Source organism: Drosophila montana, unplaced genomic scaffold (assembly GCF_035044405.1).
Source record: "Drosophila montana isolate Dmon_TW-CO22-7 unplaced genomic scaffold, ASM3504440v1 contig_786_1, whole genome shotgun sequence".
NCBI classification, from domain to species: domain Eukaryota; kingdom Metazoa; phylum Arthropoda; class Insecta; order Diptera; family Drosophilidae; genus Drosophila; species Drosophila montana.
Window position 1 is genome coordinate 1,141,636 of NW_026999081.1, and position 27,774 is coordinate 1,169,409.

At 44.8% G+C, this 27,774-nt stretch overlaps 2 protein-coding genes across 13 annotated transcripts in view; both read right to left on the bottom strand.

Moving 5' to 3' along the window:
* LOC135440009 (uncharacterized) lies at positions 1-442 on the bottom strand. The gene has a single exon (XM_064698954.1). It carries the CDS (start codon positions 420-422, stop codon positions 24-26), a length of 399 nt encoding a protein of 132 aa, XP_064555024.1. The 5' UTR covers positions 423-442; the 3' UTR covers positions 1-23.
* Positions 443-1,477: 1,035 nt separating this feature from the next.
* The window catches only part of raskol (Ras GTPase-activating protein raskol), a 60,584-nt gene continuing 34,287 nt past the window's right edge, over positions 1,478-27,774 (bottom strand). For 2 of the 12 annotated variants that reach the window (XM_064698896.1, XM_064698893.1), the window contains 6 exons: positions 21,601-21,672; positions 8,300-8,420; positions 8,113-8,240; positions 3,602-7,204; positions 2,318-2,633; positions 1,478-2,254 (listed from right to left, as the gene is read on the bottom strand). In XM_064698896.1, the coding sequence (XP_064554966.1) occupies positions 2,002-2,254; positions 2,318-2,633; positions 3,602-7,204; positions 8,113-8,240; positions 8,300-8,420; positions 21,601-21,672 (4,493 nt within the window). In that variant the 3' untranslated portion in view covers positions 1,478-2,001. Of the gene's footprint in view, positions 2,255-2,317; positions 2,634-3,601; positions 7,205-8,112; positions 8,241-8,299; positions 8,421-16,234; positions 18,895-21,600; positions 21,673-25,633; positions 26,187-27,774 lie in introns of those variants that run through there. The other 10 variants (XM_064698895.1, XM_064698897.1, XM_064698898.1 and 7 more) reach the window with 7 other exon arrangements.

Below are 27,774 nucleotides of genomic sequence, written 5' to 3' on the forward strand. Positions count from 1 at the left end.
TCTGGCCCGCCCGTGCGCTTGGCTCACGCCTTGTTCAGTGCATTGGCAAATGGCGCCGCATTGGCCGCCGTGTGCAGCTGATGGAACTGGCAGGCGGTGCGACAGCCCCGGCTGCAGAAGATCCGATCCGCACACATGGATCTGGCCAGGCTCCATTCGGCGACGACCAGAACGCGGCAATAGTCGTGGCACATATAGCAATCCGGCCGGGCGCGGCACAGTGTCGGCGCCACCGGCGGCAGCAGCGTTTGTCGATAGCAGCGCTGGCGGCACTGCCAGATGCGCACCTGTTGGGGCAGCGTCAGTCGCTCCTGGAGAACGTTCTCACCGGCGGCGGCGCCCAGCGCGAGCAGCAAAATGATGATGCAAGTGATGCAAATGGTGCGCGGCGCGGCGTTTGCTGAGCTTCGGGACGTGAACATGCTGGACTTGACTGGCTGACGTTGGCTTGGCTTCTAAATGTCTTTGGGCAGCGTTCGGCTGGTTTTATGTGTCAACGTTGAGCCGTTGCCGTTCATTCAACAATTGGCCGGAAAATCCCAGAGACTACCTGGTGACGGTTGCTACCTGGGCGCCCGGACAGGCGTTTAGGTAATTGACAACACATGTGCGCAATGCGGCCGTTGAGCCAAATTTTTATGAATGGCGCACAGCTCTGGAAAACCCTTGGAATTTCAGCTCATTGAAGCGGCGGCGGCCCGTCTTTATGGCCCGCTTACCTGTTTACCTGTTGGCCCGGCTGTTGGCTTAGTTAGGTCACAGATTTGTCTGCTGCATTTCGTGACAGTTTTTATTGTTGCGTAATGCTCTGCACGCCGCACACAATCGGCTAATCCCATTTTGGGCCAGTCATAAAACCGGTGCACGTGCCGTCATCTGTTGGCCGTTAAGCGGCTGCTTAGATATAGAAATGAACTGTAGATGCCGCTAGACAAGCACGGTGAGTATATGTGCAGTATCAGCTGGATTACAGTAGATGGCGCCAGTAGCGCACAGTTGTTGCTAACATTTTCCATTGCATTCTTTTGAGCGAACACAAAAAATTTGCATGCTCCGCAGGTGGACTGTAGCTGGCGCCACTCAAAAGTCGCTAGGCTGAAATACAGCCAAGGAATTCCAGATGTTAAGCGTGGGAATTGCTGCTAATAACACTATTGGTAAGAAAATATCCACACACAGCATGCCAGGTTTTTAAGCAACGAATCCTAGGTTAAATAACAACTCAGAACATCTGTTGTCACAACTAAATTGCCTATCACTCGACGTGCTGTGTTATGGAAATCCTTGTAATTCTTGTCTAATTTAGTTTAAATTTAGGAATAGTTGATCCTTAGCAGACCAACAAGCTGTATCGCTCCATAATCTGATACAGTTTACCCAAAGTTTTCCGAAAATGAACCAAAACTGGTTGATTTCAGAACCGTTTTCGTATTTTCCCCGACTTGTCCCAAAAAACAAATGAATACGCACAACGAAATTTGTCTAACTTTGGTTATAATTTTATTCATTAACTTAACTTGTTCTGCACTCTTCTTCGTCCTGTTCTCTGCTTCTTTTATTTGTTTTTATTTTAACTTTTACAATCTTCTGCCGTTGCCGCTGCTGCAGCAACAGTTGCGTTTTTGTTTTACATCATTTTGTTTAAACATAGCTTGAGAAATTATGTATAATATGTATGTATTATTTATGTGTATATATATATGCATATACATATATATATATATATATATATATGTATGTATTATATTAAACATGTAGTATAATTTATATAGCATAGCAATAAAAAAAATTGGCGCAAAAAAAAAGGTTTTTAAACAAAAATGTATCTTAATCTGACGAAAAAAAAAAATACACGACGACAACGGCGGCAGCTTCAACTTGTGTGTGTGTGTGTGTGTGTGTATGTCCTGGGTGCAGGCTGTAGCTAATCTACATGCAACCTCAACCCTGACCGCATGCCGCTTCTATCGCGCCTGCTTCCGCCGGCTCCGCTCCAACCGCTCACTGTGGCTTCTGGTTCTTTGGTGCTTGCTGCTGCTGCTGCTGATGCTGCTGCTGTTGCTGCTGCTGCGTCTCGTAGCGCTGACGCAGCGCTGTCAGCGCGCTCAGCAGCCGACTGTTGGCGGCGTCTAGCGCCGCGATCTGCTGGCCCTGCTCCTCGATGACGCGCTGCTTGTGGGAGAGCGCCAGCGACATTTTTAGCTGCTCGCGGCGCAGCTCCTCCTCCATGGTGATGAGCCTGCAAAGGTTTTGCCTGATATTAGTTGGGGCTGGTGCGAGCGAGGGGATAACACACGGGCGTTGGGGCCCCACTCACCTGTCAATAATGCTGCGCATGGTCGACTCCGACTGCTGGCTCAGATTGTTGACGCCATTGCCGCCGCTGCCGCCGCCGGCGCAGCCTGGTCGCTGCAGCGCGAACAGCTCATCGCTGGAATCGCGCAGCTCGGCCTCGTCACGGTCCAGAGTGTGGCGCAGCGTGTCGAGCGTCTCCTGCAGCAGCTGGATTTCGCCATTCTGATCGTAGCCCTTGCACAGGCCCGACGATTCCGAGCCGCCGCCAGCGCCGCCGCTGTTATTGCTGCTGCGCAGCTGGCGACGTCGTTTGCCCTCCTGCAGCTGTGCGCAGTGACCTGGTCATGAGGAAGGGAGCACAGTTCGGTAATTGCATTAAAATAGGTTCAGATATGAATTGAACCGACTGTTTTTTCATGTTCATTGCAAATTTAACAGTTACTTTACAATGTTGTTGCACTCGATTTCGTTTCATATGTTTACCAAAAGTTGCAATGCACTTTATCTGCCTGGCAAAACATTGGAATGTACTCAATCTACCTTGTTAAATTTGCCATGCACTTTATCTGCCTGACAACAAATTGGAATGCATTCTATCTACTTTGTACATTTTGACATGCACTTCTTTCTGCCTGGCAAAACATTAGAGTGCACCCTAACTACCTTTTAAAATTTGTCATGCACTTTACGAGCCTGACAAAAACTATTGCATTAACTTAGTTTGCCTGGTAAAAACCACATGAGATCTAGTATTATCCCGGCAAAAATTGAGCCTTATCACCTTGCAAGAGATTGTCATGCACTTAATCTGCTTGGCAAAAATCGCGCTAAACTAATCTGTCTGGCTACAAAATAAATGGAACAGCAGCTTATCTTCCTTTAAAAAATGGACTACACTTAGTCTCCCTTTAAAAAGACAAATAGGCACTGCCTGGCAAAAAATAGAATGAATTTCATTTTTCTTGTACAAATTGCAATGTACTTAATTTGATTGGTAAAAATAGCACATTTAACTAGCCTAGCAAATATTTAGAATGCACTTTGTTTTGGCTGTAATTCATCTGCATGACAAAAGTTGCCATGCACTTTATCTACCTGACATATAAATTAAACTACAGTGTTGCCACCTTTGAAGGTATTTATGAACATCTGACTCTAAACTCTTGTCATACTTTCCACATATTTTGTTGACGAGCTTATGCGCTTGGTATTATTTTATGCATGTGGACAAATTTTGCCATGAACATGGAAAAAAGTGTATTTAACCCGGTTTTTTTTTTTTTTTTTTTTTGTTGGCTGTACTCACCCTCCGTGTCGGTGCTGCTGTCGGAGAGCGTTCGCGCCGAGTCCAGGCTGAGGCGTCGCTGGGCCACCGCCGTCGAGGAGGTGGCTGCGCTGCTGGCGCCGCCGCTGCTGGCGTATTGCTTGTGTTCCTGCTGCTGCTGCGGGTGCTGCTGTTGTTGTTGTTGTTGTTGTTGTTGTTGGTGCTGCTGCTGGTGGGGATGGGGATGATGATGGTGTTGATGCTGTTGCTGCTGCTGCTGCTGCTGCTGTGGCTGCTGCTGATGATGATGCGGCGTGGACATGGCATAGGCGACACCTATGCCGCTGGCGCTGCCGTAGACATCCTCGCGCTTGAGCGGGCCGCCGCCATTGAGCCGGCCGTAGGCGTGCGGCTTGCCTGAATTGGAGTTGGAATTGGAGGAGCTGCTGCCGCCGCTGAGGGAGCGCTGCGCCTCCAGTTTGCTGGCCACATTGGCGCCGGCAGCTGCTGCCGCGGCATAGCTATAATAGTTGTCCGCCGACAGCTGTTCGTCCGAGGAGCTCGGAGTCAGGGTGGCCGCATCCAAGGTGCCGCCGCTGTTGAGAAAGGCGGCCCGTGCCGCCACAAGACCAGCGCCCAGCGGCTTCACACGCCCGCCAAATGCGCTCGGCTGTGGCGTAGCCGGGCCACGCCCGGACGCATTGGGCATGCTGCAGTTGCTCTGCAGCTGATACGAGGGATTCTTGAAGGCCAGCGGTGCGCTCATCTTGAGCGGCAGCTGCTGCTGTTGCTGCTGCGGCTGGAGCTGAAGCTGGAGCTGGTTCTCCACGGGACTGGAGGACTGTGCGGGCGAGGGATTGGTGGAGATGCTCTGGTAGCCGGAGCTGCAGTGGCTGCTCTTGGCCGACAGCTGTTGCTTGTTCTGACCATGGCCATGGCCATGGGCGTGGCCATGGGCATTGGCGTGGGCATGGGCATGGCTGCCAGTTGGCTGCGGCTCGACAATGACCTCCTGCTCCTCGGCGTACTTGAACAGATCGTCGAGATCCTCCAGATTCTTGGGCATGTTCGAGTTGGGATTGAGCGGCGCACGTGCATAATTGCCGTGGCCTGAGTGATCGGGTATGCCCAGATTTAGATTCAGATTATGACGATTGATGCGCTGGCTACGTGACCCAGCTCCTGATCCGGCTCCAGCTCCCGATGATGCGGCGGCGCCCGCCTTAAGCAGCGGCGTTGGGGATTTACGCACAAAGGCGCTGCTGGTGTCCAGGCCAGAGATTTGGATGAATTCGCCGGGCATGTCGTCGTAGCTGCCGCTCTGATTGCTGTTGTTGTTGTTGTTGCTGTTTGTATTGCAGTTATTGCGCGGCAAGGTGCGCGCCCGGGAGCTGCCCGTGGAGCTGTCATAGTCGGCATTGCCATTGTGATTGACCACATACTGATAGGTATGGCCCAGCCGATCCATGCGCTCCATGGTGCTGGCTGCGCTCGTCTGCGGCGCCGGCGGGCAATGTCCCAACTGCTGCTGCTGCTGTTGCTGGGCGGGATGCGGCTGCATCAACAAATTGCTGTTGCTGCCGTTCAGCGAGGAGGATGCCATCGAGCTCTGCGACTGGGCGTGCTGCAGCACAGGTGAGCTCATGTAGCCGCCGGCATTTGCGATCGAGCTCTGCGAGTTCGACAGCAGCTGCTGCGAATGCTGATCCAATTGTTGTTGCTGCTGCTGCTGTTGCTGCTGCTGGAGGCGCACGTTCACCGTGGGATCATTGTAGCGGAATATGTTCTTCTCCAGCGCGCTGGGCGTGAGCACGCCACGCATAATGCCACGCTCCGCGGGCAGCGGCTTGCTGACCACCGCATGCTGCGGCTGCGCCTGTTGCTGCAACTGTTGCTGTTGTTGTTGTTGTTGCAAGTGTTGCTGCTGCTGCTGCTGCTGCGAGTGGGTGGAGCTGGTGGGCGCCATGCTGCAGCCGCCTTCGGGCTGGCGATTCTCCTGGTTCTCGCTGGCAATGGAGTGCGTGGACATGACCGTCGGCAAGTAGCCGGAGGCGAGCGCAGGTCCGCCAGACAGCTCCTTGGCCCGGCTGATATCGTCGAGTATATGCTGGAGCGGATCCAGCTCGTGCTGACGCGCCTCCGGCAGCTTGGCCAGACTCTCGCTGAGCAGGCTGTGCAATATGGACAGCTGTTTGCCCTGGTCAATGTAGCCGGCCCAGTCGAGTATGGAATCGGGTGTCGCGTGCTCCGGACGCGACGATATATACTCGAGGAATTGCTGCATGCGCGACGCCTCCTGTTCGAGAAAATCGTTGAGGAACTCCATAAAGTTCTCCTTGCCCTGGAAGCGTGTAAAATTGGCCAGCGTCTGGAGGGTTTTGGCCACCAGCGTCAGGTTGCGTGTGGCACGCACCGACGGCAGCTCGCTGGTAATGTTGAACAGGGACGGCGACAGGATCGCCGGGCAGAGGAAGCGCAGGAATATGCTCGCCGAGATCAGATTATCGGCCATATCCTGGCGGCCCAGCTGCTGCAGGCGCTCCCGGAACGTGGCAAAGCAGGCGCGCAGCTGCGGCGGAAAGTGTTTATGCGACTCGTAAATGCATTGCCAGGCGCTGCGAACGGCGCCGCGCAATGCCGCCTGCTGGCGCTGCAGCGAGCCGGCCGAGGAGCCGCTCGTCTTGGTCGGATCGACCTCGCAGTCGCGCTCGGATTGTATGAGCTCATTAATGGGCGCCGAGAGCGTGTCCTGCAGATACTGCTCGCCGGTCAGCTTGAGAAACGCCTCCATGCTCTTGGTGGCCAGCGAGTTGCCGCGAAAGGTCAAGCGCTGATCGCCGACGCGCAGCAGATCGAGCGCAACGACATCGGTGAGAAAGGCACCAGCCAGGCCCTGGGCATGCATGAGCAGGACGAGCGCCTGGCCGATATCCTCCTTGGCCTTGACCCCGATCACCGGCTCGAGCGTTTCGCAGACGCGCTTGTAGTTCTCCTTGAGGTAGGCCAGAAAATTGCCATAGATGTTGATGGGCAGAATGTCGGTGCTCTGGAATCGGCACTTGATCCGCAACGTTGGCAGCAGCTCGCGCTCCTTATCCTTGCCCAGCCCGGTGCGGCCGAGACTGTCGCCGGCCTTGTCGCTCAGTATGGGATACCAGTCCTCGCAGATCAGACGCGAGGTCACCTCGTGCACGGGTATTTTCACGGAGCCGACAAACTGATATTTGTCGCGCTTCTTCTTCTTGTCGACCTCACGAAAAACATTGACGGTGATCACATTGATCTCGGGTATGTCGGGAAAATCAAAGTATTCGCCCCAGAACAACAGATCCGTTTGCAGCTTGACGCTCGTCCGGCCGTACAGCGTCTTGTCCAGCTGCAGCTCGCAGAAGTATTTCTTTTTGGCGGGCAAGTTCTTTGCCTCATACACCCAGAGCTTCAGCGAGTTGTCCGTGCGGCGAGTGTGCTCCGCATTCGGTGCTATCGATTTGCGCAGCGAGTAGATCCAGAGGTCTCGCTCCTGGCGTGAGCCGCACGAATAGTATCGCTCGCCACGCGGCCCGCCGCGCACCTGGAAGCAGTGCCGGCGGCCCAGCACCGATTGGTGTACGGGAGCAACGCCCACAGCGCCGGTGCATGACAAATCTGCGGCGAGTAGAGAAAAGTAGCGAGTAAGTTAAGCGTATGACGAGTATCAAGTAAGTTCAACAAGCAACGAGTTCAGCTGACTAGCAGGAGCACAACTTGGCGATAAACTTTAAGAATTAACGAGTGAGCTTAACGAATGACGAGTAGCGAGTTAGTCTTGCCAATAACGAGTAGTAATTGGCAAGCTAAAGGACTCACGAGTAAAAGTGAATTTAATGTAATTAAATAGATCCAGGCCATAGCAGTAAATGAGCGAGTTATTTTAATTAAGCATGAGTGAGCTAGTGAAGAATGAATAACGTGTAAAACAACGAGTAAGTCGAATCAATGAAAGCTCGTCTCAGGAGAAACGAGTAATTTGAATGAGTATCGAGTGTTTTCGAACAGTTACAAAATGTTTAACAAGTAACGAGTAAGTTTGGCTACTAACGAGCAAGTCACTCACTTATCGCCTAAATTTAATGTTAAAAAAAAAACGAGTAAGTCGAACGAATCAGAGCTCATTTCACGAAAAACGAGTAGTTTTAATGAGCATCAAATAAGTTCGAAGAGTAACGAAAATGAACAACGAGTAAGTTTGATTAGTAACGAGTAACTAACTTACAAACAACTAGTTAGTAAGTTAGTATAATGTGTAAAAAATAAAACTAAGTTAACAGCGAGTAAGCAAATTAAATAGAAATCGTTTCATGAGAAGCCAGTAAACGATTGAACGAGTACTCCTAATGAGCCATAAGTTAGTTCGTAGAGTAACGAAAAAGTCTAGCGAGTAAGAAAGTTAACGAAAACCGAATCAAACTAATAAGAGTAAGCACTGAATGAGTTTGTAACTTTTTAGGAATAACTAATAGGAAGCGAGGTAGACAGATCTTTACCATAATATGCCCAAAAGATATGACACTTACCAATCGTGGACATGACTGCATGACTGGAGAGTAGACTCTCGTGGGAGCGCGAGCCGCGCAGTCCACCCGATCCGCGCTTGGTGCGCTCCAATTTGGTCACCGACTTTGTACGCTTGAGGGGATTTGATCTACGATAGAAAATTAAAGCTGTTTGAATCTGTCTGAGAGCTCAGTTTTGTGCACTCACCTCTTGGAGAAGAAATTGGTAAAGCGGGAGGCGGCATTGTGCTCCGGCTGATGCTGTTTGCTGCCCAGAATGGGCGTTGTGGGCGCCGAACCGCGGCGACAGGCCTTCTCATATGAAGTATCTATACGAAAGCAGGAGGAAATTCTGGTTAGTAAAAAGATAAACATTTGATGTGAAGAATGAATTCATTCTACTCAGAAATAACAAAAGTCAACAAGAAGAGTAAAATTCTTTAGAGACTATTCCTAATTTCAATGTGGATACATTTGTGACTAATATCGATACCGATAAACTATCGGTTTATCCGCTCATTTATATGATATCGATAAGTGCTAAATAATGCAACATTACAAGAAGCAAGATCGTGACAAAATGGCATTTTACTGCTGACATTTATTAACTTATTTTAAGTTTCTAATCGTTCCCATGTATATATTAATGCACTTATCGATCGTGGGTTATCGATAGGTTTTTCATACTTCATTAATCTGACACCGAAAACATTGCATTTTATTGCACATACAAATATGATATCAGCTTTTATTTCAGTAACTAATTGTTCAAGTATTTATATGGTTGTCTTTTTTTTTTTTTGGTTTATTCCCGATTAAATCATCAGCATTAAGAATGAAAAATAAAAAAAAAACTTGTCTATAAACCTGTCTCCGAATCGTGCTGATTATTTTTAAATAAAATGACGTTTTTTTTTTTCATTTTGTGCAGTGTTTTTTTGTTTCTTTCTTCTTAATGAATTTTGGCATTTTTGTGTTAACAAACGTTTTAGATTTTAGGTTCAGGGATTACGTGTCTTTTGTATTTGGGATATTTGTATCCTAATCTGCGGCCACTTTGGCAGGAATTCGCTTGTGCTTTGTTTCAATTCGGTTGACGGCACAATTGAGAGGAGACAAGCCGAGAGACTACGGAGGAACCCGCATAACGCAACCGGTTTGGCTCTGGGATGCGACTCTCGCTCCGCAGAACAGAGGCCAAAAGGAGGACCAAGTGGCAGCAGCTGCTGCCTTCAGCATATCACCTGCCCCGGTGCTGTCAGCCTCTTGGGGTGGGCGTGGCAGCGGCAACTGCGAGTGCGACTGCTGCTTGGTCAGGTAATCATTGTCCATGATTCATGATTCATCAAACTGCCCCGAAAAAGGTAAACGAGGCTTCTTTCGTTTTGGCTGGGAAAACTGGTTTAGCTGCTTGCCGCACTTCTGCTTCTTCTACTGCTGCTGCTGCTTCTTCTTCTTCTTCATCTACGACTTGTGGCCGCCCTCACAAAAGAAACTCAAGAGATGTAAAGACATGGAAACGACCTTGTCAGCCCACCCAGCTAGCCAAGCTGTTTGGGCCCTTTTCTGTCTGTCTGCCTCTGCGTGTGTGTGTGTGTGTGACTCATCAGGCAAAAGCAAACATCGTTTTTGTGCTCTGACCCCGCCGCTGCCCCAACTTATCCACCTTTGATTTATTCATTTTTGATGAGCTGCGCCTTTTGGGGCAACTCTTCCGCAACGTTGATTCATTTCCAGCTGCCCAGAGATGCAAACACTGCGATTTGTCATCAAAAAGGAAAGAAGCCCAACAGAAAACCACAACGACAGCAGTCACGACTGACAGATACCCTGTATGGCTCATCTATCAACAGATCAAAAGAGAATAGTCCCAAATAACTCTTCGGTTTATAGTCCGATTATTATATAACTTTCAAGGCAAAAAGATAACCCTTCAGTGCGTACGTATCCCAAAAATCAGGGCTATAACTCTTCGATTCCCTGAGCTCGACACGTTTTCTTCCTGGCTCCATAACGCCTGCCGCTCGCTTATGTTCATTCAATGAAATGCCCTCTACCCAACCTTTAACAATTATAGGGTATAAATGCGTCTGAAAATTGTGTCATGTTTTTTGTTGTGTTTGTTTTCTGTTTATAAAAGAATTTCTATACGAGATCAAAAAACCCGTTGAGAACATCTTCCACTCTTGGCCGGCCTCAAATGGGCGCTGCCCACAAACAAATCACACAAAAGCCACACAATGAAGAGGAAGCAGGGCAAAGAAGACGACAAAGAAGAAGAGGAGGCAGAGGAGGCAGAAGAGGCAGAAGAGGCAGATATAGCTCCACTTACAAAAATGGCGCAGATTATGATTATGATTTTTATAACGCATCCAACGCCCACGCGCCACGCCCACAAGCACAAGACCATGCCCAATGCCCATGTAAAGAGACGACCGACACACACACACGCACACACACACACACACGCACACACACACACACACGGCACACCCCACAAAAGCGCACAAATGGTTATGTTTACAAGTGAGGTTGGGTTAATGAATACTTGAGAACGGCGCACAGCTTGATTATGATTGTAATAGATGCCAGCCACAGCCAGAGGCGGGCATTGCGGCATAATTGCAAAGGAAGTCGCTGTTGCAAGTAGTTAATGCCGCATAGTTATCATTATTATCAGTAATTTTCATCCAAGCGACTCGAGTATGATGTCATCTGACGACAGACTAAGCGAGAGAAAGACTCTAGAACTTATTTAGCTTAAGCTTGAGTTTCTAAAGATGCATTAAAACAAGTGACAAATGTTATGTTTGGACTGCCTTAGAGCTAACTAATACTAACGCCCAAGTCAGCCAAACTAAGCTTAATATGTGTCTAATATGAATAAATATAATGCATATTAACTTAAACATAAAAAAGGTTTGATATGCAAAAAATCAAGTGACAATTTAAGGGGACGCTTCTGCAGACGCATCTATGTCAAGCTTTTACATAACAGACGCTCTGTTGCTAACATAACTCTGTTATATGCATTTAACATGCACACTCTAACATTTCGTTGACTGTGCATCAATTTTCTCATAGCTCATTTAAAGTTATTTAAATCTTTTATGACTATGCTTAAATAGTTCACTAAGTTTCCGGGTGTCATAATCTAATTTATTTACGTGCTTTAAATTTTCTTCATAATTCAATTAAACATTTCACGACCTTAAAAGTCTCTCTCTGCACTCTCACGTTCATTTTATTTGTTTTCAGTTTATTTAATTTTCTGTTTTTCTAATCTATTTTTTTACTTTATCTGCAACTTCATTAATTTCCCAGCAACATTAGACAGTCTAGTCTATATGTATTTATATTTATAGATCATATCTCAGCACACACTTGACATTTCCAATATTTCAATTGGAATTTATGGCAGTTCGTCTGGGTAAATGAAAAATGAATTACTTATGTATGCATTTGAGCTGTTTCTAAAGTGTAATCAAATAATAAACTTCGACTGTCTTATCAGCAGGGACGGACATTCTATTTATCGTTTCTCATGACAATTCTGAAATGCTGCTCAAATAAAACTGGGTTCAATAAACACATTTTCAATAAATTTACAAAATGTATGCGAGGTCTTGTTGAGAGCGTTATCAAATAAATTATATATAGATTGAACCAAGTGTTAACGAAAGACGTGGCTTTTTTGAAATTCCCAGACTAAACCAAAGCTAAGCAAGACAAACGCTTTCGCACGTCGCCCGTATGAAAACATTTAACATTTTGTGTTAACAGTAACATTTACATGTAAACATAATTAATTTTAGACTTTAAATCAAACCCACACAAAACTAAAGTTGACCAAAACGCTTTTGTTCAACTTTTCGTATGCAAATATTTAACATTTCTTGTTAACATTAATATTTCGTGTTAACATTAACATTTCGTGTTAACATTTACATAACTATGTAAACATAGTTGATTTTAGACTTTTAATCGAACCCACACAAAACTAAAGTTGACCAAAACGCTTTCGTTAATCTTGTCGCCAGCACGTAAACTTTAACAGTTGTTTTTTCCCTCGACCCATAATATTTGCCAATTCTATTTTAGAGATCGCAATCAGTGCCACATATGGCAAGGGCCAGGGCCTATTACAGCAGCACAGAGAGCGGTGCCGTTGAGGGAGAGGACAAGACAATTTTGGTCAAAAAAAAAAAAAAAAAAGCTGAAGATGAGCCAAGTTGAGGAGGCAGCGACCTCCAGGGAGAGATTTGTGATCCGAATATGTGTATTTCGTATGCTGTCGGTGATTTCATCGACATTTGGAATGCGTTCCAAAACGGATTTCAATTCGTGTGAGGCCAGTGACCAGGGGTTAGGGGTTGGGGGTTAGGGGTCAGTGAAAGCGATCAAGAGGAGGAAAAAAAAAGTGAATAACGCATGGGAAATGGATTGGAAATCGAACACGTAAACGTACATATATTGGAGGGAGATTGGCTCCGGCTCGCCGATAAGGTCAACTCAATTAACGGCGCGTTAAACAAATGTATTTTCTATGCGATCTCACACGATCCGTCAGCTCGAGCTGATAAATGGTCGAAAGCGTACACAAGATACAGATAACAAATTATATGGGGCGGAGGGATGGAGCGGTAGAGGGGGGATCCTCTAAAGCTGGCCATGGCAGATGCGTTTGCGTTTTGATCCAGGCCGATAAGAAGACAGGAAAACAGTCGGGAACCAATCAATATGTATGTATGTATGTATGAGAAATGCACAAACACAAACACACACACAGACAGGCATATTCATGTCTCAATATGCACGTGTGTGTCTTTATGTGTGTGTGTGTTTGCATTACAAAACACATTTCCAACAAATGTTTGCTTATGTGTCTTTCTATCAGCATTTTCTGTGTGTGTTTGTGTGTGTGTGAGCGGCTTTATCGAGAATCGCTCAGCTGAGTCGCTGTTACAAAACCGTTTTCTCGTCTTATCAAATTTCAAATAAAATGCAACAACGCTCGACTGCTGTGTGTCCCTCTCCAACGCTCTCTTTCTCTCGCGCTGTGTCCCTTCTACTCGATCACTCCACAAAAATGCAACTGCGCCGTGTGTCCGTCTCTCTCTCTCTCTCTCTCTCTCTTGCTCTCTTTGCGTGCGTCCGTCTTCCAGTGTGTCTGGCACTCTGCATGTGTGCGAGCGCCGAAACAACAACAACTGCTAAACATGCACAAAAAAATGCCAACAACAATTTGAAGTTTTTAAATAAAGCGGCTCGTTTGTTTGCCGTTTGCCCGTTTCCAATGTGCGCTCGCTCTCCCTCTCTCGCTCTCTCTGTTTTCTGCGTTCTCAGTTCCAAGTGCTAGTTCACAGTCTAAACTGGTTTTTCGGTGCGGGTGTCAGTGTGCGTGTGTGTGAATCATAACAAAAACAGCAAAAAAATAATAAGAGAAGAAAACAGAAGAAACAACAAAAACAGCGGCGACAGCCGACGCGCAATGAAATTGAAATTGTAGCCAAATCCAACGAAAAAAAAGCAGCGAATGCTGGACGAGAGACGGGACAATGGAATAAATGAATGAACCAAATACATACATAAGTACGTGTTTATGTATATGTGTGAGTGTGCACAACATAAAATTGGATTAATCGAAGCATCTATCGATAGCAGAATTTGGGGCATAATTTATGCGTGCCTACTGTTTGGCAATTGAAGTTTTGTTTTGATTTGTATATTCATGTTTAAATTAGGCGTAAGCGTACTTTATTTAAAGCAAGAAGTTATGAATAGTACGTTTTGCAGTTGTGTCGTTTAGTTCCGACGAAGTAAAAATGAACTACTGAACTTGTGCATTTTGTTCACTCGTTCAGTCGGTCATGAACTAAACATTCTGTTGTAAGCGCGATTTTAAGTTCACCTTTGACTTGTTTAGGACAGGTGATAACAGATAAGACGTTGCCAATTATTGCCACAAAAGGTTGACTATCTCACAATTTTGATTAATATGTAATTAATGAAACCATCAAACAAATTTCAGTTGAATTAAGTATGTACATACTTGAAACTGAAAACATGAAAAATAATCGTTTATGATCGACTGAATATTTAATAAACGAATAGTTCATGACCGACTCCAAAGCTGAGCAGAATGCATCGTTCATGATCGACTGAATAACTGAACGAGTAAACTAAATGACCGATTTACCACAAAATGAACGAGTGAACTTAATCAGCAAATTGAACAAGAAGTTCCCACTTAGGTTTGTTTAATCACAGAAGGGGCCTATCGATAGCATTTATCGTGTTTCAGTTATGTTTAGTTATCGATATATGGCAAAAACAGGCTTTAACAAATCAAATGCAAAAAATCAAAAAAATTATTATTATATTCACACGAAAATATTCCTGTGCGAAGTGCTGAAGATTTTGGTCTGTCTGTTAATTTTTTACACGATTCTAAAAATACAAATACAAATCATAAATAACCGCCATTCAAACGTGATTGTATAACAATTTCAAAGTAATAAACATAATCAACATAATTGATATGGAATTTGTTCATGCTAAAATGATCAAGTTATTATGTACACACATATGAATACGTATGTATGTGTGTGGAGTGTGGGGGAAACACAATTGTACTTTATATATCTTTTTTTTTTTTCTGCTGTCAGGCAGTTGACGCCCATTGTGCGCCGCTTCGCTGCCTTCTCAGGGCCAACGCCATCAAAATGGGCAACAATTGAGCCAAACAATTGGGCTACTACTACACACACACACACACACACACACAGACACACATATGCAGCACACACACACAGACACACATTTTGAAAAAGAAAAGACGCACAATCGAACAACAACAACAAGCGAGAGAAAATGCTGGCCAAGTGTAAATAAAGAGTAGCAAAGGTAAATGCCAAAGAACAGGAAGGCTTAAGAAAAAAGTGTAGGGAAGAGCATGGGGATGGGAGGGGAGGGGAGGGGAGGGTAGGGGGCACACACAGTGGAATGTGTAAAGTACATCGATAGTCAAACAAACGCACACGCACACACATACGAAAACTGTGAATTGGAAGTCTGAAAGCATGGAATAACACAGTGAGAGGGGGGCGGGGGTAACGGTAACGTATCGAAATCGTGTTCTCTTATCTTATCATTGCTTTGTCTTTCTACTTCGCAGAAACGCAGCCGCGATCAGTGCGCACGATCGGAGGGGAGCGAAGGGAACGACGCGATGTGTAGCGGCAGGGTATTAAATGGAGACACGACAAAGTAGGCGATCCTGACCGTGAGACGCATATGTACATATTAACAAGCAATAAAAAAAAAAAAACAGAGGGGCAAAAAATGGGAAACAATTTCAACGGGTTGGGGTGCGGGGCAGGGTACGGGCGTAGGCAGGGGTATCGATTGATCAAGGGTTCGGAATATTAACAGTAACAGGAAGTCAGGAACCAACGAGCCGTGACGTACGTGTTTTTAACTGCAATACAAAGAGGGGGTTAAAGAATGAGAGAGCGAGCAAGAGAGAGACAGACAAAATGCTCAGACCACAATTTGAAAAAAAAACCCTCATGTTTCAGTTAGGATTCAGGATATCTTTAAAAAAAAAAACAAAAAAATTTGTTACATAAGAAACTAAGTTTTTTATCTTGATCGGGACATATGTTTAAAAGAAATAACTAACTGTTGGACCTATTCGTACCTAACATAAATTTGCAAAATAGCTTGATCAAGAATATGTTTTTTTCTTTGGATATCAAGCTTCTTACAACTTTTACATACTTTTTTTAAAGAACTGATATACTCATTTCGAATTGTGTGTTAGGGACCGTGAGGAACAGTATATGGGATTTACGAAATCGAATATACATATGTATATACGATTACGAACTACGCATATAGAACTGGAATATGTGAGCAGTTGGAATATGAGTATTGCATAATGTGCACTCTACTTCCAGCATGGAAAACTGCAGCTCTTACAAGTAAAACGTTCACTGGAAGTACACAAATCCCATGAGAAATTCAAATTAGGCAGCGACCACTGTACTTTGCTGTTCAAGAAAATACATATATGCATATGCCATAGCCAGGCTATGACAGCCTGTTTGGCCGAATACAGGGTATAAGCCATGTCACCTACCAGAATGATGTCCCGCATCATCGTCCGCTGCCGTTGCATTGCTTTGCTGCTCCGCCACCGATGTGGAGGCGCCTGCGTCGGCTGCCTCTGCTGCTGCGACGCCGACGGCAGTCGCAAGAGTCGTTGTTGTGGTCGTGTGCAAGGTGAGTTCCTTCAGCATGAAGCGCTCGCAGATGAGCTCCTCGCAGTGGTCGGTCTGGAAGTAGGCGCTCAGCTCGTCCAGGCCCAGCGGGCAGACATCGTAGCTGACGTAGAAGTGCTTGCCCCAGCTGCCGGTCGTGTCGCTGGCGCAGCTGCTCGACGCCGACAGCGCTGTGCCCGACGGCATGCCGCCGTGCGGCAGCATTACCAGCGACTGATGCGCCGCTGCTGCGCCTCCGCCTGCTCCAGCGGCACCCCCTCCGCCGATCGTTTTCAGCAGCGAATTGCTGCGCGACAATTTCGTGGAGTGCGCGCGGCGAATAAAGCTCAGCGATTTCTTTGGCGGCGATGTGATGGCCGCTGCTGGGGGCGGATGCGGGGGCGTGGCATCCGCAGTTAACTTGGGCGTTGATTTCAGGAGAAACAAATTCTTGGGCGGAAAACTGTGCGTTAGAATGGAGGCAGCCGAGGCGCTGCTCTGCAATTTGTAACTGGAACCGGAGCCGGAACCAGCAACGGAACCGGAGCCGCAGTTGTTGCTGCCGTCCAAATGGCTGGCGCTGCTGCCGCCAAACAGCTGACGTTGCGGCAGCTGCTGCTGCTGCTTGTTGTTGCTGTTGTTGTTATTGTTGCTGCTGTAATAGTGCGCCGTATCGTCCAGCGCGGCCGCCTCGCGCAGTGCAACTGACGGCGATAAGTTCTGCGGCAGCGTTTTCGCCTTAGCACGTAACGTGATCAGCGTTGTTGTTGTTTTTGTTGTTGTTGTTGCTGCTGCTGCTGCCGCTGCTGACGTCGTTGCCAGACCGCGCTCCACACTGGGCAGCGGCACAGCCAAAATGTTTGTGCGCGAACGCGACTTCATTAGCTTAATGGGCGTTGAGGTGTTTGTCTGCATGCGGCTTATCTCTGAGTCATCGTCGTCAACGGCGGCGGCGGCGGCGACGGAGGCGTCATCGTCGACGGCAGCTGACGATTGACGCGAGTGTGCGGGTGAGAGCGAGAGCGCCTGCTGTTTGGGCGGCGTTGCCATCACAATGTCGTTATCTTCATTGAAGTGTGTGCGTGGCGCACACCTGGCGCCATCTGGCGGCATATTAGGAAAAGGCTCAACGACAATGCCGCTGCTATCGTCAGCGCCGCTGCCGCTGCCATTGAGGCTGATCACATTGAGCACAATGCCATAGCGCTTGAGCTTCGACGCTGGCGTGGACGTCGATGTCGACGTTGACGTCGACGTAGCCGCTGTCGCAGCCTTAAGCAATTGCTGGCGCTGGCGTTGCTGCTGCAGCTGATCCTCATCATCAGAGTCCGAGTACTGCGCAGCAACGTCGCTGCCGCTAATGCTCCAATTGAAGCCGCAGGGCGGCGACATTTTGCTCACGCTGCTGCTGCTGCTGCTGCCGTTAGATTTGCGCTCAACCGTTTTAACTGTGTTGCCCTTTCTCCAGCTGTTGCTGCTCAAACTGGAGCTGCTGCCGCCGTGTGGCGCTAAATAGCGCTGCTGCTGCTGCTGCACGACGTTGTTGTCGTCCTCGATGACCAGCGGCACGTAGAAGGTGGAGCGGCGTCGCTGTGTCTTCTCCTCCTGCGTTGGCGTCGCTGCGGCACCACTGTCGCTGCTCTCGGCGCTGTTTCTAGTCGTTGTTGTTGTGCTGCTGGCGTCGCTATGCGCCTGCAACATTTTGCGCGTTTGTTTTAATTGTTATTCCTGCTGCTGCTGCGCTCAGGCGCCGCGCACAACATCGCTCTCTCTCACACACACACAGGCACGCACGCGCGCGCACGACTGGATGAAGAGAGCGCAGTGTGCAGGTATTTCTATGTGAGTGTGTCTCTCTGTGTGAGAGAGTGTTTTTCTGTTTCTGTATGCTTGTCCGTTTGTTGTGGCTTCTTTGGCTGCTGCTGCTGCAATTTGCTGACAAGCAATTTTTTCTTTTTTGTTTTTGCTGTATTTCTTTATGCTTTTTTGCTCGGTTTCGTTTGTTGTTGTCGTTGTTGTTGCTGATGCTTGTGTCGCTTGGCTTATAAAAATTATGCGCTCAAGTGCATTTCCGCGTTTGCGAGCGAACGTTTTATATTATGTTTTCTGCTTTACAGTTTTTTCACGCGTCGTTGTCGCCAGTTGTTGTTGTTTGCTGTTTGTTTTATCGCGGCTTCGCATCACATTCGCTGCGTTTTGTTGCATGCAACACAGCATATAATGACTTCTTGTACGAAATACACACACACTTTTGATTTGTTTTAAATATCAACAAAAATTTCACAAATATCAAAACAAACGGTTCGAAACAATCACAATAAAAATAACATTAAAAAAAAACATTTACGCACGCACAAAGTGAAAGAGAGAAACGGTGCTAAAGTAACGCGACACTCGGAAGATGAGGATACATTGTATATGGAAAACTAAACCACTAACGCAACAACAAAAAATAAAGACAAGGCAGAAAAACGCATTGGAAGGCGTCTGCGTTATTTTCGTCTTCCCGCTTCGCTACCACTCGCTGACGCGCCTTTCTCACAACTGACGCTGCCGCCGCCGACGCAGCCGTTGCTACAGCGGCGGCGACATGGCCACGATAAAAATGCGAGAGAGCGATTGGCGAGAGAGTGAGAGAACGATCGGCGCTGTTTGTTTAAAAACAGGGCTGGAAGGTAACACAACCAATTGGGAGTTGTTTATGTTTATATTTGCTTTAAGTGAATTTTAATTTATTATCTCATAAAACTGGGAATATAATTATGGCAAATATTGCAAAATATACAATCGGCCATTTGCACTCAATTATTTGTTTTCGATCTTTAACAATATAACTATAACCGACTGCAAAAGTAGCCAAACAAATCTTTTTTAATTAATGCTACAAATAATTTAAGCTTTTCGTATCATATTTACTCATTTTCTATAAAAACATCAGTTGAAAATTTACATTTAAAAGTCGCAGCCCTGTTCTTTTCAAGAGAGCACACCACAGTGTATCCAAGCGACGCTGTCAAATAGAAACAGTGCTACCCATGCGCGTTGACAAAGCCACCGAATCGGTAATACAAGTCGGCAGCGTGAGCGAGATAGCGCGACAAAGTGCAAGGAGCGTGAGAGAGCGAGTCAAGACTCAGTCATGCGAACACACAAATGCACTGCAATTGAGAATATGCCCAAACATACATACACATATAAACACTTTAATACATGAATATATAAATAAATATGTATATAATATGCGCATGTACATAACATAAAGCAATTTAAATTGGTCAACAAAGCTGTCAAAGCAAATCTTATTTAATAATAATAAAAACTCTCGCTTCAAAAGTGTTATCAACAGACTGTGAAGGAGATTGATAATAATGTTTAAACTTGCACTCTTATAACATACATATGTATGTACATACATATATTAAAAAAATATATACAATGTACATTTATTTCACATTTATGAGCAAAACTGTCACAGCTAATTGATTTTCTCAAGTCTTTTGTGATAATTGATAATAAAACACACAAGAAGGGAGACGAGCTTCGCCCCCCCGCGGACTTCTTTCTATTGTACTAACAAGTTTCTCGTGTATTTCGATCGTATCGATAGATTTTGCATGCATGTTTGTACGTGTCCGTGACAAGTCGCATACAAAACAGTCAAATACATGCACAAACATGTTTTTCTTTTTTACTGATGCGCATGTACCAAATCGTATCTGCATACCTGCATGCCGTAGCAAAGCACAAATATGTATTTATCAAGGGTGAGCAATATGCCCGATTGTCTTAGGCGCAGCGCAGTGTATTGTAAGAAATGGAATTGAAGGCAAAACAACGGCAACAGCAGCAACCGGAGAGAGCACAAGTGGAGGAAGAATGTAAGTGGAGAAGTAGATGCCGAAACAAGACGCAGGCATAAGCCATACGAGGCATAAGGGCGTGAGTGGCAATGTGGCTCGTAATTGATCTAATTGAGCGCAGGTACACACACATACACACACACGCACACTTTAATATTTTATGTGTCTGTGTGTGGGACACAAGGCGATACTTGGGCACACAGGCAGCGCATAATAAGCAAATTAGAGGCGTACATTTCCAACCCCTCTCCATCTCTCTCACACACACACATACATGCACACACACACACACTATCTCGCTCAGCAGCAGTTGGCTGCTTAACGGAAGTGCGTGACTTTTCTGTTTTACGTGTTTTTGCCCTTCTCTTCGCTTTCATCCTCAACACCTTTTGCGGAACTGTGCGACTTATTTATGAAGCTTAAAACAAGCCATTTCCAGTTCTATTTCCATTTGCATGACCATTTGCGTATGTCAGCGGCACAGTGAACTGTTAATGCGGGCCTTACTAATATTACGGTTTCTTCACCCCCTTCACCCACCATATCCACCTACAAGAACGACCTCACGCATAGCCCCAGCGTATGCTATGCTAATGTGTTACGCAAGCGCTGCAAAGTATGCAACAGCAATTGCGGCTTTAACTTTTGAGCTGCCAATTCGTCGCGCTTAAAGATGGCCGCGTGTCAACATTTTTAATCGATATTCGATAACACGATCGCAAATCGGTGCTAAAAATTGTTAAACTATGTTCGCATTTCGTCAATCAGTGAAGCTGCAAAGTAATCGATGGTAGCCACATTCGATAGTTTCGATAGTTCGATAAATACTATAGACAAATGAATCTTTATGTTCTTTAGATCTTTTTTTCTTTTTATAGTATACCTAATATAATATATACAGAAAATATTGTGTTGAAAAACTATCGATAAAAGAAATCGAAAAATCTTAAAACATATTCAAACTATATTTGGTATTTTTCAAATACTAAGAAAACTAGTTTAAAATACGTTTAACTAGATAGTGTGTGTTGTGAATGATATTGGCGCACCCGTGAGTCTTGCGTATTGGGTTTCGGGAGGAAAAGAACACCTCACATGTTTATCTCTAGTATTCTTGAAATTCTTAATGCTTTCGATAGCAGATAATCCGAGCCGTAATCCCAAATTGAATACTCATTTCCGTCTAACGTATTTCGCTATATTAACTCTATTTTGTAATAGATTATAATGATCTAAGGGAACTAGTATTTTCTGTACACATGTCTTTTTGATAATCGATAGATTTTAGTTGAAATATTTTCTGCATATTTGACTTTAAATTAGGGTAGCTAATAGCTCTATAAGTCTGCCTTTAACAAGCATTGCCCAACAAAGAAATCGTTTACCTTCGTTCAATGACGTATCGTTTAGCGCCGTATCAAAGTGTATTCGAGGCAGTGTCTTCGATTTGTACTCACCTGCAAATAAAAGAAGAGAGAGAGAGAGAGAGAGAGAATGAAGGTTAGGCAATTGTGTATAGAGTATTATCAATAGTGCGTGTATATAGATAATGGGCATTATTTAATGCTAGTTACAGTTAGTTCTCAAGTGAACCGAAACGCAATAAAGCGACCCATTTACATGGTTTGACCTTTTGCTCGGGTGCAAATTGCTTGGCGATGTCAAGTTGTTACGAATTCATTTCAATTAATGCAAAATATGAATAGCCGACGGCAACAACAAAACTGACAACAACTTTAACAACAATATTGACAGCAACAACAACAAAATGCGCCAATTCAGCGCCGAGCGCAATTTATGTGCATACAGAAATGTGTCGTCAAATGACAAAGACTTCGCTTCGTTCAGTTAAAGATACAGATACAGTAACAGATACAGATACAGATACAGATACAGATACGTTTACACAAAAGATACGCGCATTCAGTAGCAGCAGCTGTCAAAGCAGCAACGACCCACAGGGGCAAGGGGCAAGGGGTGCGGCACGTGTGTGAATGCCCATTGAAATGGCCTTCGCTTAGAAAGTCGTCGTCTCCATGACCATTCAACACACTCCCCCCTCTTCCGCCCCACACTGGAGTTGCTTCCAATTGAGGGCAGGCCCTGCTGACGTAGCGATCAGACGGATAGAAAGCAATTGTACGCGTTGCTCGACCAGCAGATACTCTGTTTACAGTGTAAACATAACCTAAAATAAATTAATACTCACATCCTGTTTAGAATTTACGAGTTTTGGAAAGCTTCAACCACTTTTAGCTAACTATTAACAAGCATTGGAAAGCTGGAAACACTTTCAGCTAGGTATTTACAGGCGTTGGAAAGATGGAAGCACGTCTAGCGAGGTATTAGCAGGCATTGAAAGGCTAAAAGACTTCCAGCGAAATATTAGAATTGGAAAGCTGGAAACGTTTCCATCTAAGTATGTACAGGAATTGGAAAGCTGATAATAGTTTCAGCAAACAACAGGCATTGGAAGGCTTGAAAAACGTCCACCTAAGTATTTACAGGCAAGGGAAAGCTGCATACACTTCCACCGAAGTATTAACAGGCATTGGAAAGCTGGGAACATTTGCAGCTAAATATTTACGAGCATTCGATTATTGGAAAACCTTCCACAATTAAGGACTGGGAGAGATTTCCCAATAATATTTCCGGGGATTGTAAAGCTAGAAAGGCAGTTTAAAATGTGAAGCCAATATATATTTAGCTACTCTGACTATTTGTTGATAACAAACTAAGTAACTACTGTGCCTATCATGCGGTTGCTCTGAAGATTGGCAATAAAAAACTCGAATTCTTAGATAAATATCAAGTAAATATCGTCTTACTTTGATATTATATACCTTTTTAAATTCGTACGGATCCGTACTATCAATTGGCATTCAAACAAATTAAAAATCGATGGCTCAAAAAAAGTTGTTGACCCAAAAAACAATTCGTTTGTAAAGTCAACCTTTTTTTATGATTTTTTGGAATATATCAGCCAAATACTGTCCGATTTGGGAATTTTATACCATTTTGGACTCGTTAGGAGCAGTACTATCGATTGGCAAATTAATTTTGATAATTTTTTGATTATCTCGGGTAGTTATCGTCTGATTTTGAAATGTTATACCGTTTTAAATTCGAACGGTTCCCTACTATCGATTGGCTATCAATTAAATCTAATATCAGGGGCTAACATCAAAGTTTTTGATAGAAAACCACCTCTGTAATGATGTCAATCTTTTTCGTGATTTTTTTGGAATATCTCGAACAAATAATGTGCGATATATGAATTATATACCATTTTCGACTCGCACGGATCATGACTAAAGGTTAAAGAGCTCAGATTTTGAATTATCAAAAAGTAGAATTGTACGATATATTGAACGATAAGTTGACAGTATTAAGTTATATTTGCTTGAAGAGTAGCTATATATAAAATTCTTCTTTATTTCAGATCTATAGATTCACAAACTAGACGGATTTGGTCGCTAAAGCTTGATCTCAATAAAAGATAGATATCATAAGAGATGCCTACTATAACCAAACTTTTGCAACATTATAACAAAACTCTTTCAAACGACTTGTTTTACAGGGTACACGAAATGTGACGAGCAAAGGAAGCGCTGGCAATAAACTACGTGCACATAAAATGAAACCAATGCTGTACTCCCAGATAGTCCGTTTGGAAGTTGAGAATCATTCAATGATTCAACCAATTGTGCATTCCCATTGACTCTGCACTCGCTTCCACAGAATATTACACACTCTACGTGTGTGTGTGTGTGTGTGTGTGTGTGTGTGTGTGATAATGTTTCTTCACTTGTCTTGAATTGCATTTCAATGGAAACTCAACTCATTCGATTTCATTCCGTTCCGTATCATTTCAGTTCTTTTGTCTAATTGTTGTTTAATGTTCGGCTTGTAACCTTTTGCGTCTAGCGGTTTGTCTGTACAGGTAACGCATACTAAGGCGGATTACGTACCATGCACACAATGTTGCATGGTCAGCGACTGCATTTACCGTTGGCTAAGATCGATTAACGCTGGGACAGACAGCATCAGCATTATGATTTCGCCAGCATTTCGCCGCCAATTCGCCCCGATTACGTGCGGCGACGTTCTTCTTTTCATTCGCTCTCGCATCTTCATTCGCACTTATTCGCCAACTGTAAATCGAGTGCGCTGCCCCCCTCCCCTCCGCACTAATGACATCAAAGCAAATGAGCCAGCCCCCGCCTATCCCTCCGCTGCCCCTCATCCCACTCTTCCGCTGCCCAGTTTCAGCAGCTGGTGATGTCATTGGCATCATGCGGAGTGCGTATCATCAAATGTGATACATTAACGAAGCCACTTTGTCGAGTCGTACTTAGTTCACATTCTCTCGTTCTCATTAGCATGCTGCTTCTTCTTAAACGACATTTCTTCTTCTTACTTTTTTATGGTCAATTTTGTCCCGGAAAAGTTTGCACACAGAGTGTTAACATTTTTTTGATATGCTTGCGATGCTACATCGATAAGAATTAGTTAATTTTACAATTACCACATCGATAAGTCCGATCGCATTTAATATAATACTATAGTATGTGTGGAAATAGCTGTGAAAGTCTATAATGGATTGCATTTTTTCGCTTTATAGTTAATCGCAAATCCATGAGAATAATAGGCTAAATGTCCAAGTGGAAGTAATTTAGGCAGCTTTTCCTTTCAGAATCTTTAGATTTGTTTGCTCAAATATTCTTTTTAGGCATTGAAAATAGTATAAAATGGTATTTTGGGTGTTATTGGAAATTTTCACCCACAATTGTGGAAAATGAATGGAAGCAAATTGTGATGAAAATAATTTGGTTTACCAATCGAGCTTAAACTCATTTTAAAAGAGCTTTATGAAAACTCCTTTTAAATGTGTTTCACGCAGAATTCACTTTCTTAGGTGAAAAAGCATAGGAGACTACACAGCTTTTCCCTCGATCAGCCTTAAACTCATCAAACTCAAGTACCTTTGTAAAAATATATGCAATATGTTGTTTCACACTTTTCGTGAAATAAATTCTGCTGTTCCATCGATTGCGAAAAATCCACGCTGCTGAGTGAAAATGGGTAATGATTTGATGCATATAACTTTAAATAGGAAAAGTTAACAGTAAAAACTCGGAAAATACACGTTATATGTATGTATACATGTACCTTTATGTACATATATACATTTGATTAGATCTCCCATAAAGGTATATATGTGCTTTTATATAGTACTTAATCAATACATATGTACATATACATATATACATACATATGTTGCATTTCCCTTTTGATTCCCATTTGATTTGATTTCCCTTAAAGATATATGTATATTTATTTTTGTATAGTGTACAATCTTTTATGGAGCCCTCCATTCGCGCGTTCCCGTTGCAAACAATTTCAAGGATTACTTACTCCTGCCGGCTGCTTCGAGCGCTGCTGCTGTTGCTGCTGCAGGCAGAGCGCCGCTGCTGCTGCCGCTGCCGCTGCACAGTTGCAGCTGATCCTGTTGTTGTTGCAGCTGTTGCTGCTGTTGCTGCTGCTGCTGTTGATGCTGCTGCTGCAGCAATTGTAGCTGCTGCAGCTCGCAGTGCACCTCGTGTATGGGCGGCGTTGGCGCATCGTCGCGTTCGCCGCGCAAACAGGAGGCGAGGCCACGCCCACGCGGCATAGTGCTGCGCCGCAGCGGCTGCTCCATGGCAACAACACGACACTGCGCCGGCGTCGACTGCAGCTGCGACTGCGCTGTCGGCGTGCGCGGCATTGAGTGCATCTTGCGCTGCGCTTCCAGTTGTAGCTGTTGTTCCTGCTGCTGCTGCTGCTGCTGGTGCTGCTGTTGTTGCAGTCGCTGCTTGCTGCGCTGCTGCTGCTGCTGCTGCTGCTGCTGCGGCGCCGTCGTCGACGTCTGCAGCTGCGCGTCGTCGTTGACAGTGCGCAGTGCACCGCAGTTCATGTTCGACTTATAATTTAATTATTGTTGTTGTTTATTTTGTTATTTTTGGTTTTTTGTTTTTCAGAATGAGTTTTGTTCTTTTTAGATATTTTGCTTGGTATTTGGTTTTTTTTTTTGGTATGTGAATTTTATATTTCAGTTGCCTTTTGTTTGCGTATTTGGTTTGTGTTGCGTTTTGTTAGTCTCTTTGCCTTAGGCCTGGCATGATTTTCATCCACCTGCTCTGTAAATCATAACGAAACACTCGTCGCTTTAGTCGTTGTGGACGAGTAGCAAGCGACGAGTCAATGCTACAGAACGACTAATCATAACGAATACAATCGTGGTTTAAGTCCTCGAGGGCAAGTATGCGAGTAACGAGTAGCTAGTAAAGAGCAACCAGTAGCGTGTAACGAGCAACGAGTGGCGAGTCACGATTAGCGAATAACGCGCAACGAGTAGTGAACGACGAGTACCGAGTAACGAGGAGCGACCAACGAATAGCGAGTAACGAGTAACGATCAACGAGTATCGAGCAAATGATGCAACGCGAACAATAACAAGAGCGAGTAACGACACAAAGGCACGACCAATCGACCCACCGAGTGGCTAACTGACTGACTGACTAACTAACTTGGCAAACTGCCGTCGCCCCGACACGCCGGCAGCGGCGCCAACGTCGGCGGTTACGCTTGCCTGCGTCGACAATTAAGATTTATGGTCATGGCGTGCTGGTTGCCCTAAGGTTTTGACCCTGAATGTCCCCGACCCAGTCAGAGTCTCAGAGTACCGGGCCCTACCAACCCCTTGTGCCCACAGCCAACCTTATGCCACATGCCCTCAGCCAAGACTCGCTGCCTTTTTCTGTGTGCCTCGCAAATTGTTAACTAATTTTAGTTTTTGTTTGCCTTTTTTGAGCTTCTATTATTAGTGTTACTTTTCATATTTCTTTTTCGCGCTTGCACACGCGCGACTGCACAGCGTCCGCGTCTCGGTGTAGGCGACGGACTTCTACAAACAAAATGTTATCGTCATCGTCGTCAGTCCAAAAATTTTCATTTTAACTTGTACAATTTTACGCTCGTTGGCTGCTGGCGTGCTCGTTCACGAGTTGGAACGAAATGGTAATGAAATGAAACGTTTGTCGTTGTTCCATGCCATGCGTGAACGCCGCTGCGCAACCTGAATTAGCAGGTTATCGATAATTTTCAATTTCTTCTCTGAGAGAGAATTGGTAGAGTTTAAAGCTGGACTATACTTTGATAAGAATCGTTTCGATATGTTATCGAAACCAGCTGTATTAGCAATTCTGATGAGTGATAATTGAGCTTAAAGCTGGATTATTCTTATATATCGCAGTTCTAGTAAACTTTGATTAGATTCGTTTCGATATGTTATCGAAAAATAGTAATAAAATGCAACTAAGCTTATAAAAATTAGTTGTTTGTTATCAATAAGCTTATTGGCAATATAACTATGGAGCTGTGCCTTATAATCGATCGAGCTAATATCATGTTAAATGATCGGGAGCGAATGCCTATCGATAAACATATTCAAAGCCATTTTATTATCAAAAACCTGCCATCTTCTAATCAACAATAATGTATTGAAAATCCCGCAACTG

What these genes read in the sequence shown, in the direction of transcription:
- LOC135440009 (XM_064698954.1), bottom strand. Translation starts at nt 422, where the DNA reads ATGTTCACGTCCCGAAGCTCAGCAAACGCCGCGCCGCGCACCATTTGC.